This window comes from Mirounga angustirostris, unplaced genomic scaffold (genome assembly GCF_029215605.1).
Source record: "Mirounga angustirostris isolate CCGP_5_RB_7025 unplaced genomic scaffold, mMirAng1.0.hap1 SCAF_3, whole genome shotgun sequence".
NCBI classification, from domain to species: domain Eukaryota; kingdom Metazoa; phylum Chordata; class Mammalia; order Carnivora; family Phocidae; genus Mirounga; species Mirounga angustirostris.
The window spans coordinates 184296996-184311169 of NW_026991711.1; the positions used below are offsets into that span (position 1 = coordinate 184296996).

General features: G+C 38.2%; 1 protein-coding gene across 2 annotated transcripts in view; it reads right to left on the reverse strand.

Moving 5' to 3' along the window:
• Window positions 1–1331: 1331 nt before the first annotated feature.
• LOC123838473 (thiamine transporter 2-like) overlaps window positions 1332–14174 on the reverse strand; it is a 28321-nt gene continuing 15478 nt past the window's right edge. For both annotated transcript variants that reach the window (XM_064587201.1, XM_064587200.1), the window contains 3 exons: window positions 13553–13694; window positions 4453–4851; window positions 1332–2710 (listed from right to left, as the gene is read on the reverse strand). In XM_064587201.1, coding sequence (XP_064443271.1) covers window positions 4678–4851; window positions 13553–13694 — 316 coding nt within the window. In that variant the 3' untranslated portion in view covers window positions 1332–2710; window positions 4453–4677. The remainder of the gene's footprint in view (window positions 2711–4452; window positions 4852–13552; window positions 13695–14174) is intronic.

Genomic DNA, 14174 nt, shown 5'->3' on the forward strand with positions numbered 1-14174 from the left:
CCATGTTCAAATAAAATAAATTAACTACATCGCTGGGCTCAAAACCAAGATCCATATCTCTGTGGACCAACACAGAACAGAAATGCCGAATGCAAGACTGCAACCATGACCTTGCTGGGATCTGGGGCTGGAAGTGGGCTATAGGCATGTGGAGGGTGGGAGTATGATCGCAGAGATCAGATATTCCACATGGAGAGGGGATGATATAGCCAGGCTCACTTGAGATTTGGTGTCAGGTTGGGGCCCCTTCTGTCTTGAAAAAATTCTATGACTCTCTGCTGCCTGGGGCTCTGGCCTATAAACTGGTATCCACCAGAGACATGTGGACATAGTCCCAAGATCACAGATTGACTTAAATCATCTATAGGCTTGAGAATAATCTACAACATCCCATTACACTATGGGATGAGGCTTGGATGTGGGGCAGGAGAATATAACTGCAAAACTTCTAGACAGGTAAAAGCCAAGGTGAGGACTGAGGTAAGAAGAGAGAGTGAGAGAAATGAAAGTGAAAACAAAACACCTCTCACTTAAAGTAGTCAAAATTTCAAAAACTCTTTGTAGTAGGAAGGCTCTAACATGGCTCCCAATGATCCCTGCCTCCTGGTATTCACACCCTTGTGAAATCACCTTCTCTTGAGTATGTGCTAGATCTAGTGACTAACGAAGAGAATACCACAAAAGTGACAGGATGCCACATTTTTGATTAGGTTACAAAAATCTGTGACTCCCTTCTTTGAGCCAGTCCTTGATTTCTTGGCTTGTACACTTTGGTGAAGCAAGCTGACATGTTAGGAGAGGCCCACATGGCCAGGAACTGAGCACAGTCTCCAATCAACAGCTAGCAAGGAATTGAAGCCTTCTGCTCAGTGGCCATGAGGAACTGAATCCTGCCAACAATTACCTGAACTTGGAAATGCATCATGCCCCAGTCAATGCCCTGCCTCCTTGAGATGACCACAGTCCCGTCAACATTTTGACTACCTATGGAAGACCCTGAAGTAGAGGGCTCAGCTAAGGTGTGTCCAGATTTCTGACTCAGAAACTGTGAGATAATAAATGTGTGGTATTTTAAGCCGCAAGTGTTGGGGTAATTTGTTATACAATGCTAAATAACTAACACACATTTGAAAACATCTGATGTTAAGAAAGGGCAACAGAATAAACTCGGAACATGAATTCATTTCAGATGAAATTGACTTTATAGAACTAACAGTGTCCTTTAAACAATATTTTTTGGATCTTTAAAACAGTAAACAAGAAAATGACTTCCATGAAAAAAAAAGAAGAGGATTTATAGTGAAAATATAGGTAAAAACAAAATAAGAATAAGTTAATATCAAAATCCCAGGAATAAAAAAAATATGTGAGTTGAAATAAAAACTCAAGCAACAAAATAAGACACCATTGAAGAGAGAATTTGTGAATTGCAAGATGGATATCAGGTGTTTACTTAGAACACAACAGAGAGAAACAGAGTCCCAGAATAGAAACTGAAGTAGTCTGTCTTGACATGATATCTAATCTGGGCAAAAGGTTTTGAAGACTTTCCCAATAGGGCTGTCTCCTATGCCCAAGGATTTCTTTCTACTACGGTCAAACTGATTCACCTTGGACTTAAATTCCAGATACCCCTGGATGGATTAAATTTCAGGCAATTTTTACTCTACTAAAAACACCAGACTCCAAATTATCACAAAGCAATGGTAGCATTTTCCATTCTGTTACTGAATATTGAGTTGCTTAAAATTAAGCTCATAGAGATCAAGTAAGAATTCAGTAAACGGTTCATCTATTTCTTTTCTATGGATACCAACTAGCCAACCCCACAAGTCTCTGTGAGTTAGACTATTCTGACCACTGCTTTGGCTCCATTGTCCATATGGTAACCATACCCATTTTGTCTTTAGCAACTAAGTGCCTCCATGTGGCCCCTGCCACCCTAGGATCCCATGATGTCCGTTGTATTTAAGTATCCCAGTTCGTTGGTAACAGTTCCCACTTAAATTTCTGACCTATAAAGCAAAGCAACCACAGGGTTCTTCTAGAATGCTGGGCTGCTCTCACAAATGTATTCTCACAGTTATGGTAAAAGGTGTGTCTTCCGGATCCTCCCAAGCTGGGTGAACAAATCCACATGACAAATCCACTCTAACATCATAATTTCCCTAAGCTTTTGAATATCTTCCTCTAGAGCATACCAGGGCAGTTCTGGCATTTCAACTTAATTTAGTGTAGACCATCTGTGGCTTCATGTTTCAGCTAACCAACCAAACTGGCAGCCCATATCAACGAATTCTGCTTGATCCAACTTTATGTTCCTTCTACCATGATCCCACGTCCCATACATATTATCTAGATTTCTGTCTATAAAAACTGGGAGAATCATGTAGCTCTTTTGGAGTGTAATGCCTCTCCACACATTTTGTACTTTCCCTTTTGGGGCGTGCTGAAACTTGAGTCTAGTTATAGGTTTAGAAGCAAAGAGGGGTGGTGGGGGTGGGCCTGAGGAGACTCAGCAATGTCTTGCTACCGCGGCCGATGCCCTTACACAGGACTTCCTCGTTAGGCAGGGGTAGAAGGGCAGCTTCTGATGACAAGGACTTGGCAGATCTTGGGCTTAGATATCCCCGGCTTTATTGAGATCTGACCATGTGTCTCCATTCCAGTTTTCAGGATTCCACTCATTCCCAGTGAATCAGAAGACACCCTGCAAGGTTAGGAATTCAGTTTGCATTGTAAAGCAGCCAATCGCAGAATGAGACTCTGGGTTTGGTTATCAGAAATCTCAGCTCTGTAGCTGCAGGAGACAAGGTTTATTTCAGGGAAGATATCAGAGCTTTCAGGTCATTAACGCAGGAATTTGAAGCCCTGAGCTCATCCTTTTTTCTCCCTTATTTTCTCCAGTGCTGTCAAGAGCAATCATCCAATTCCATTGTTCTCTTTAGTTTAACTAAAATAGTCTAAGTTGACAAATAGACGGCAATCCAGAACCTCACCTTCTGTAGGTATTTGTACTGTGCTGAATGTTGTCCTTCCCCCCCAAATTTACGTTCATCTGGAACCTATAAATGTGACTTTATTAGGGTCGACCTTAAATCCAATATGACTGGCCTCCTTATACTAAGAGGAGACTTTGGACATAGAGACAAAGACACATAGGGAGAACATCATGTGATAACAGAGCAACAGATTGGAGTGATGTGTCTACAAGCCATGGGATGTTAAGAATTTCCAGCAACTCCTCAAAGCTAGGAAGAGGCAAGGAAGGATCCTTCCCTAGACCAAGTTTTCAGAGAGAAAGTGTGGCCCCATCAACACCTTGATTGGAGACTTCTAGCCTCCACAATTGTGAGGAAAGAAGTTCCTGTTGTTTAAAGTGACTCAATTTGTGGTCATTTGTTATAAGAACATTAGGAAACTAATACAGTATTTGATTAGGAGTGTCCAACGGTAACACTTGGGTGTCTAAAACCACATCACGCCCCGACTACTGGTGTCTCCTTTATGACTGGAAACAGATTCATAGTGGCTTTAAATATAACTAGATGAGGTAACCAGTTCCAGAAAACCCAGAAACTCTTCAGAAAAGTTTTTCTTATAAATCTGTCCTCTACAACTACTCCTGGTACCAAAATCTGTATCAATCAGAATTCAGCCTGAGAAAGAGACCCAGTGGAGATATACATTAAAAAGAATTATTTCAAGGAGTTGGCTTACTTGATTGTGGGGGCTGGGGAGGCCAAGTCCAAAATTCATGGGACAGGCCATCAGGATGGGTAAACTAGAACTCTCAGGCATGTCCTCAGATGGAACTTCTCCTTCCTCTGGGAAGGCTCAGTTCAGCTCTTAAGGCCTTTTGACTGACTGAATTGGGCCCATCCAGATTATCTACGGTAGTCTCCCTTACTTAAAGTCGACTGATTGTGAACTTTGATCACATCTGCAAAATACATCATAGCAACACCTCGATTAGTACTTGTTTAAATAAATAAGGAACTTGGCCTAGTCAAGTTGACACATAAGACCGACTGTCACAAATTGCAACAAACTTATCCATTCATTTGAAAGAATTGAAATCATTACAATATTCAGTCTTTTCATGTAGGGTCATGGTAAAGTTTAATAAAAAATTTTTTCTTAAATTTTTGGCCTCATTTTATAGGAATTAAATGATTTCCCCCATTCTAACTTTTTTGCTAGTATACAGTATGAGCATAATAATAATTGTTATCACACCTTGATCATTTACTATGCATCAGGCCTGCACTAGAAACTTCTTTATCTACTACTCAAACCAAATTATGAGGTTGGGCACAGAAAGCCAGTGTATATCATTCACTCTGTATATTTCATGTTTCTGTTCCTGGATGGTCCCATTTTCTGATTTCCATGTTCTTTTGGGGTGGACTTGAAAATATTAAAACAGTATTTAGGGCCCCAGTTGCTCACCGAGGTCATAAAGATGGCTGGTTTCAATTTAGTCGACTCCAGTTTTTGGTTGTACCCAGTTCACCAGCCCATAGCAGAGGTTTTGATGTGGTGTTGATGAGGTTGATGATAATCCTGTCTTTTATGGTATCTCAATCTAGGACAAAAAATTAAAATGCCATGTAGTGTAGCACTATACATTTTCAGAGTCGTCTGTCCTTTGAGTCCATAGTAGGAAAGACCAGGCTAAAACTGTGTTACTGTGTTCATATCAGACGTTGAATTCTCCGGTTCACTTGGATTCTGACCAGTAGTAGACCTACATTTTTCCTTTCCGCATTTGGCTGAATAGATTATGTAAATGCTTCTCATTAGGAAAATTCCAGCAATAACAGAAAAATAACTCCCATAAATTAAAAACTAAAAAAGAAAAAGAAAATTAATGCATGACTTTAAAATGGGTATTCAGCACTGAAGTTATAGAATGATGCTTTACTACTAGCTGGGAATTCTTAAACAGGTCACGGATTCTCTCTGTCTCAATTTTCTCAGTTGTAAAATTAGAATAATAACAATATTTACACATTTGTTGTGATGATTAAATGAGTTATTACATATAAGATATATAGAACAGTACCTACGTGGTAGAATTCAATCAATGTTAACTGTAGTTCTGAAACTCTCCATCTATATAGAGTATATATAGTTTTCCTTCTTTTTTTCATATTCACATTTAGTATATGAAATTGGAAGTTTATTTTTCATAGAATATAACATGCTTGACAGTATTTCTATCCAAAGAAAATAACAATGAAAAGAAAGAAGACAGTGTTTCTGTCCAAAATATTGAAATGATATTAATAGATGGATAGAAGTTTAGAACTTGTATATATTCCTAATGAATAATTGAACATTTAATAATTTTTAATAATTCTCCTTAGATATACAGACGAAGACGTTTTAATCATGTTTTATTTTTTAAAAAATTTAACTGTATTAACTTTTAAAATTTTTGTTTGCCTGGTATGAATTTTCCCTCCCCCCTCCAAACTTTAGATGTCTTTATAATTTTAAATGTGTCTTCTGTAAATAGACTATATTTGTAACCCTTTAAGAATCTAACCTGAAAATATTCTTTTTATTCTTTTTATTTATTTTTTTTCTGGGTTGTAGCTTTGAATTGCTTGATTTTTATTTTTGGAAAATTATAAACATTCACAAAAGTGGACAGGACAGTATCCAAATGCCCATGAATCCATGACCTGGTTTTATCAATCACCAGCTCATAGCCAGTCTTGTTTCCACAATGTCCCAACCACTTCCCCTTTCCCCTTGCAGATTAATTTGAATCCAGTATCATATAATGTAATAAATATTTCAGCTTGTATCTTTAAAAAGAGGGACACACAAAAGTGTAACCATGAATCATTAATACATCTAAAAAATTAACAATTGTTTAATATCATCTAGTCAGTATTCAAGTCTCCTTACTTGTCTCATAATATTTTTAGTTTCTGGGAATGAATCAGGATTCAAATAAGATCCACACATTGTGACTGATTGCTGAATTTCTCGACACAATTGATCTTTTTTTAAAATTTTATTTGTTGAAAAACTGTAATTTCCCAGACGTTGGTGTTTTTTGGTGATAATCCTGGATGTCATGTAATGAATTCTTCTGCTTCCCCTATTTCCTGTAAATTGGCAGTCCAACCTATGAGCTAATTTGTTATTTTAGTGACAACTAACATATTTGTGTTTTTTGCCACCATATTTTTCATGCTCCTTAATTTTCCCCTCCTTTCTTGAGCTCTTTCATGTGATTCTTTTTCCATGTACTGTTTTATTCTTCTCCTCTGTATAAAAATTGTATAACCTACTTCTAATTTTTTTTGTGGTTGCACTTGAAATATTGACTCTTAAATAAACAAAGCAGTGGTGCATAAAGGTGATGGTGGTGGCAGTTGCCTGTCTTGGGTACGGGCAGTAAGTGGGGAGAACTCTCTGTAGAGAATTTTAAAACTATATAAAACTGATTAAAAGTCTGTTCCATCTCATTATCGTCATGCTGCAGCAATTTAAACAACGCTGGTGATGAAATCCACCTCCCTACCAGATGGACTGCCATCCAGCTCCCTACTTAGTACGTCGCCCTAGCAGTGTCTAATCAATAATTCCTGCCCTCCTGCAGAACAGCACAAAAATCCTTAGTTTTGAACATCTTCTACTGTTAGATACTATTGTATATTGTACACATCAGGCATCTTTTTAAAAACTCCTCAAGATATAAAATATAAATATTACTCTTTTATTTTTTATTTTTAAAGATTTTATTTATTTATTTATTTATTTTAGAGAGGGTGGGGAGGGGCAGAAGGAAAGGGAGGGAGAGAGAATCTCAAGCAGACTTCCCGCTGAGCATGGAGCCCAACAGGGGGCTCCATCACAGGACCCTGAGATCATGACTTGAGCTCAAATCAAGAGTTGGATGCTCAACTGACTGATCCACCTGGTGCCCCTAAGTATTACTCTTTTCAGTGATTAGTGTTTGTTTAGATTTACTCACATATTTAGTTCTTTTTTTCACATTCCTTCTTTTGGGAATACCTTCCTTTTGGGATAATTTTCCTTCTTCTTCAAGTGCATCCTTTAGAAATTGCTTTTGTAAAGGTTTGTTTGTGATAACACACACACTCGTTCTATTTCCGTTTGTCTGAAAATGTTCTTTTTTACTCTCGTTTTTATTTTATTTTTTATTTATTTTATTTTTTTATTTTTTAAAGATTTTATCTATCCATTTGACAGAGAGAGACACAGCGAGAGAGGAAACACAAGCAGGGGGAGTGGGAGAGGGAGAAGCAGGCTCCCCGCCGAGCGGGGAGCCCGACGCGGGGCTCGATCCCAGGACCCTGGGATCATGACCTGAGCTGAAGGCAGACGCTTAACGACTGAGCCACCCAGGCGCCCCTTCACTCTCATTTTTAAAACATAGTTTCTCTTTGTCTATAATTCTAGGCTGGCCATTATTCTCTGCAACATTTGAGCCATTGTTTTGCTGGCTTCTGCTGTGAGCTACTGACATGTCCATTGTCGATTATCTGTAGCTGATGTTCTGTTTCTCTAAGATTTCTTTTTCTTTGGTTTTCTGCATTTAACCACAGTGTGTTTAGATATGAATTTCTTTTTACTTACTCTTTTTGAGATTTTTGGAGCTTCTTTCTTAATTTTGAGAATACATGCTCTTGATTACTTCTGGAAAATTCTCAGTGAATATTTCTTTTGGCCTCTCTTTACTACCTTTATTATCTCCTCAAGGAACTCCAACTAGATATTTGTTAAACTTTCTCACTTTCATCTCCACATGTGTTAATTTTTCCACTTCTCTGTCTCTGTGCTGCATTCTTGGTGATTTCTTCCCATTCAGTAATTTTTCCTATATATGTATCTAACTTGTTCTTAGCATATTTAAGTTTCTAATTCTCATGAGTCCTATTTTTCCCAAATATTCACAATCATTCATGAGGTATTTTGTTTCATTCTCATGTTATTATTTTCCTTTGTATACAAACCTGTCAAATATCTTTGTCTTCTAATGCTGGTAATTCCTCTGTCTCAAATCTTTGTCGGTCTGATTCTGCTATTAATTTTTCAGTTGGCTTGCTCATGGTACTTTATATCCATGGATGATTTTGGACTTTTTAAAAAATCATAATCTTATATTTGGTGGCATTTTATATATGGCAATTTAAAAAATTTCTGTATTGAGGGACAGTCTTCCAGAGAGCATTTGTTTTGATACATACAGGTGCCTGGGGGCCATTACCAACCAGGGCCATTTTAAACTAAATACTCAGTTTTAGAAAAAAAATGTTTGGCTTATAAAAATTGGGCACTAGAATTATGTGAGTGCTGGCCTATGAAAGCAAATTTCCAGAGTCAATTCCTCTGATACCACCCAGATTCATCTTCTTTGTTGGAGTTTCCCCCATAATTTCATGGTTTGTTTCTGTTTCAACACTCACTGAGGATGTAGCCTTTGGGGTTGTCACTAAAACCAAAATTCCAGGTCATTGGGCGAATCAGCAGATGCTCGAGCACATGATAGATTCAGTGCTTCCTTATCTATCTGGTTTCCTGTTCCTGCTTTGACCTCTGCAGAGTGTTCTTATTTCTTACCAATTCAGCCATTTATTAAAAAAAAAAAAATCTTAAATTTATATCCAAGAGTTTTAGATGTTTTGAAGTATAAAGGATTTTTTTCTGATATCCAGCTTATTATTGCTTCAATGGAAATAAGTCTTTCTTATTTTAGTATTTTTTAAGTCTGTAGCTTTTAATGGAAGTAAGTCTTTCTTAATCTAATATTTTTAAAAACCGTTGTTGACTTTAAACTTCAAACAACACGCACCGCCCTTCTTCTCCCTCTTCAAACGCAATCCCTCAACCCCACTCCTCTGAAGGTACTCGCCTTCAGACCATTTCCACTAGAATAGAAAAGTAAGAAAACAAGACAAAATCTGAAGATCAGGACCCAACCTCATTGAAAATCTGTATAGGTAGTTACTTTGTTTGATAATGAAAGTCTGGCCTTAACTTCAGCTACTCTTTGAGTTAAGATTCCAAGATAGTTTATGAAATAGAGAAACCTAAATCCGACAGACCACACATCTCACATGTTTTGAGTTAATGAATGTGACCTGAAAACACTCATCTGAGCTATCTGGACTATCCCATGCTTTAAACACATCTGAAAAATTTCAGATTTGATGTATGGGAGGCTGCCACAAATCTGAAGGGATCGCCATTTCATGCACTCAAAATAATAGCATCGCTGTTCTACTTTTTGCGAGATAATCTTTCTGTTTAGAGTGCCCGTTCCCTTATTAAGCCCTTTGGGGTTAAAGCTAAAACTCCATTTTCATGATTCTAATTTTTATTTAATTTAGGGCACCAAAAGTACCAGTTATCCTAGCTAGATGATCTAATGGACTGTGTAACCAGGGGTCCATCTGGTCCCCGAGGGGCTGAGTGCAGTCGCTTCCTGCCAAGAGAGCTGGGGAGGATCATTTTGCATTTCTCCATGAGGACATGAAAGACAGAACAGAGTATCAGCTGTGGTTTCCATGACATCGAGGGGTCACTTTATACCAGTGGCCTTCCCCTTTTCTTTTTCATGTGTACTTCCCCACCTTTCTGGTGATGGGGTTCAGGACAAGCTACCCCCAAATATGACACTTTGGCATAGTGAATATTTTTTAACTGAAGGAATCTGAGACATGGCAGGTGCAGGAAGGACTTTCCAACCTTCCTTTGGAGCAGGTCATAAGACCCTAGTGTCTATACCCGGAGGAAAAGGGACATCCTTATCTCCAAAGATAAAGGGACACAGAGAGGAATCTGAATGAACAGACTGTGTGAAATTTCCCCAGTTTACTATTCTTAGCTCATATCCTTTTTGTCCTATCATATTGTTTTTTCACAACTTTCCACTCTTTATCAAATCTAGCATAAAAACACTCAGGCTCAACTATTTCATCGGGTCTTCATTTCCTTATAAAGGTTCCTGTGTTACATAAAACTTAAATCAAATACATTTGTATGCTTTTGTTAATTTGTTTTTGTTACAGAGACCCAGTGGAGAGCCAAATATGGTGAGAGGAAACAATATTTTTCCTCCCGGACAGTATCAAGTGTTGCTTTTCATATCTTAAGCCTCAAGACCATCCAGGGAGGAGGCGGGTGAAAGTAATGAGATTCATGAATGGGAGTTGAATGAATGTCAATTCCCTCAATCAATAAGAAATTGATGGTTACCAACGTGTTCCCCATTCCAAGGGGTATCTCTGCAAATTGAAGGGTGGAACCGGGTAGGGGGTGAGAGGGATGGAGGGATATAGTAACAAGTAACCAACTTGTGAATAATTGGGTGTTTTTGTGTGAAACCTAAGAAAGGGATTATTTTTTATTTACTTATTTGAGAGACAGAGAGAGAGTGGGAGAGTGAGTATACAGGGGGAAGAGCAGAGGGAGAGGGATATAATTTCCATCAGACTCCCTGCTGAGTGTAGAACATGATGACGGGCTCGATCTCAAGACCTTGAGATCATGACCTGAGCGGAAACCAAGAGTCGGACACTTAACTGACTGAGCCAACCAGGCGCCCCACAGAAGGATTATTTTTTAAAAATTAACCTTTTGGAGTTGTGTGATTATTCACCCACTCCCTCTAAAAGTCCCTCATATTTGCACCTACGAATTTCACCATTTTTTAAAAACAAAAATCCCCCAGAAAATTATTTTATATCATCAGTGTACCACAGTATGTTCTTATGCTTTCAGTAAAGCTAAACTTTAAACTTACTGCTTCTTACATGACCTAGCTAAATTACTCCTTAGTTTTTTCTAGATGAGGTAAAAAGATTCTTTTAGCTTTTCTCATGGACCTTTTTCCCCTAGCCTTTCAGTAATATTCAAAGATATTACGTGGAACCTCTTTTTAAGATATCTATGGTCCTTTTAAATTGAGAAATCTATAAAAAGCCTGTGTTGTGATAACAGGTTGAGAAATAATGAGAAAATGGAGGAATTAGTTCAGGATGTCTCAATGCAGATTTCTCTCCACTGAATCTCTATGTCTTATGAGAATGCGGACTTAGGTTGTAGTTTCTATTTTTTAGATTCCAATCTTTTAAAATGGCACTTGAAATTATATTAAGAAACTCATGGGATATCGTAAGTGCATAATCAATGATAAATGGACATTTATGATTGAGACTTGGGAGTTATTAATCAATATACCTCTATATTCTTGGCTTTCTGAAGTTTAATCCAAGCATATTTCATTAGATTCCTACCCAAATCAATTTTTAAGAAGTCTGCTTTTCAAACCCAGAAATCTGTAGTAACACTTTTTTGTCTGGGGAATATTTTATAGAAATAGGGCTTGTCTTCCTTTATGCCTTTGGACTGTGTATTTTGTGCTTACCCTACTCTGGCACCTGGGTAAACTAGTCCTTTATTCAGGAGTTGAGTTTTACAGTACATAACTTACATGAAAGAATCTCAATGAAAGTTGTTGTAGCATTGAAGTTATTAGCAGAGATGATAAGAGAAGATAGGTAGAAATACAGAGAAAGATTTTAAGAGGAGTGCCCTGAATCTAGATTTCCCTTGGTTGAGACGATAAAACCATTTGGAAATCTTGACTTACCAGAGGAAACAAAGATGAAGTTTGACTTTTCTGCCAAACTTAATTTTTACCCCCAGCTTTGAATGTCCATGTGAACTCCCCAGAAAGGTCAAAATGTATTGATTTTTTTCACAAAGCAGTCATTTAAATCAGGTTACACAAAGTAGTGGCAGAGACGAGGACAGACAGACTGACAGGCAATTTTCTTCTCAAGTTCTGGGTTGCCTACTTCAGTTCTAGGAATTCATTAATTTCAGGTTAAGACTCAATGGATTTGTGGGAAAATAAAGGAGACAGCTGGAGGTGATTCACGTAGAAGTCCTTAGAAAAGATAAGTGTATCCTAACAATGTTGACTCATGTCAATAACTCTTGTTTCTTTCTATTAAGAAAAGAGAGCGATGCACCCTTGTATTGAGTACACTACAGGATGGGAATGGTGCATTTTATAGGCGGGCATCTAATCTGTGTAAGACCTCATGAAGTAGGTATTATATTTTCCATTTTACTGAAGAGAAAACAGACATTAAAAAAAAATTACAGGGGGAGCCTGGGTGGCTCGGTCCTTAAGCGTCTGCCTTCGGCTCAGGTCCTGGTCCCAGGGTCCTGGGATCGAGTCCCACATCAGGGTCCTTGCTCAGTGGGGAGTCTACTTCTCCCTCTCCCTCCATGCTCTCTCATGCTCTCTCTCTCTCTCAAGTAATAAATAAAATCTTTAAAAAAATTACATCTCTGGGGGAAGGATGAGGAAGTGTGTGGCAGGTACAGATGAAATAAGATTGGCCATAAGATTGAGACATCATGACATTATTCTTTCTAATTTTAAAATGTATTTGAAATTTTCCCAAATTAAAAGTTTTTAAGAAATCATTAATAAACATCAAGATTAATATTCATACTTTGTTGATTTCAGGCTTGTACTCCCTTGATCACATTTCTAAAAAGCTGGAGAGCAAATTTCAACCTGGATGATAAACCAGGAATTTAAATTTTATTTTAGAAAGTAACAATTGATCTCTTTATGTTCTCAAAAAGAATTGAGAGCAATTCTATAGTAATCTTAGTTTTAATATTTATTCAATGAAGATATCTTTCCTTCTACTGAACTAGTTTGAGATTAAAATAGATTTCTTAAATGTCCTGGTGTTACTCATTCAATTGTGTTACCGGAAATGATTTCTTTTTCTCTATTTGTTTTTAAAGAAGACATTTCAATATTCTAAACATTTGCATTAGGTATGTGTAGAGACAGGTAAGATCAACCATTTTGTCCATGAGACTGAGTAGGCTTATGAAATCTATGAACTAAGCATTCATAAGACTGAACTTTAGCCAGGGCAAGAAAAACCTTTAGCTGTGGGTAATGAGAACCACTTAAACTGGAATGACTTTATGGGTCTATTTTAGATAATGCTTTCATTCTTTCACCTGCTTAATGAAAAGGTCACCTGTTTAACGAAAAAGTTTCCTAAGAAATAGAATGTACCTTAACTTCATCATATTTATATCTCTCAATACAAAATTATTCCATTGAAGACACCGTGCTAAATGAAAACAAGCCAGAAGCAAAAGGCTATTGCTCTGTGATTCCATTCATATGACTTCCTACAGCAATAGGGATAGAAAACCCATCAGGGGGTTGCTGCGGGTCGTATGGAGAGAGGAAGCTGACGGCAAAGGGGCATGGGCATTGTCTGGGTGAAGGTGCGGTTCTTTATTTTCATGTGGTGGTGGCCACACAGCTGTGTGTTTGCCCAAATTAATAGAACTGTATATAAATTTATTTATATGTCAATTTATTGTATGATAATTATACCTCAGGAAGTCCACTTGCTATGTATAATAATGTGCGTGTGCGTGGGTGAGTGTGTGTGTGCGTGTGGTTTTCAGAGTGTCCCCCGGTGTCAGTGAGGGCACAGAGGCATGCACTTACCTGGATGCTGACCGGAAGCCCCAGTCCCTGTTTGTCAACTACAGCTACAGTCATGCCAGTCTGGATCGCCAGGGCAAGGAAGGTGTTGATTCCGAACACCAGGGCATAGCGTTCCACGCTGAGATTAGCAGCAATCTGAAATCTAACAGTGTACAAATGGAAAGAGTTTTGAAAGCACACATATGTGGGCTTTTATTTTATCATTTTTTTAAGATTTTTTATTTATTCATTTGGGAGAGAGAGAGCATACGAGAGGGGGTGGGGAGAGGCAGAGCTGGAGGGAGAAGCCGACTCCCCGCGGAGCAGGGAGCCCGGTGCGGGGCTCGACCCAGGGGCCCAGGACCCTGGGATCATGACCTGAGCGGAAGACAGACAATGACTGAGCCACCCAGGCGCCCCTATATGTAGAGCAGGGAATTGTGTTGTTCCCAAGATTTGGCTCCCCTCAGGCAGCTCAAGCTTCTGTTGACAGTTTCTTGCTAAAAAGCTCTTTTAGCAGGGAAAAAGGAATGAAGGGTAGATGGAATAGTGAAGTGTTATATTTTAACATTCCATGCGACGTGATGTATTATAAGAATTTAAAAATAATTAACCTTCTCTAAAATTAAGCCAAATATTCCAA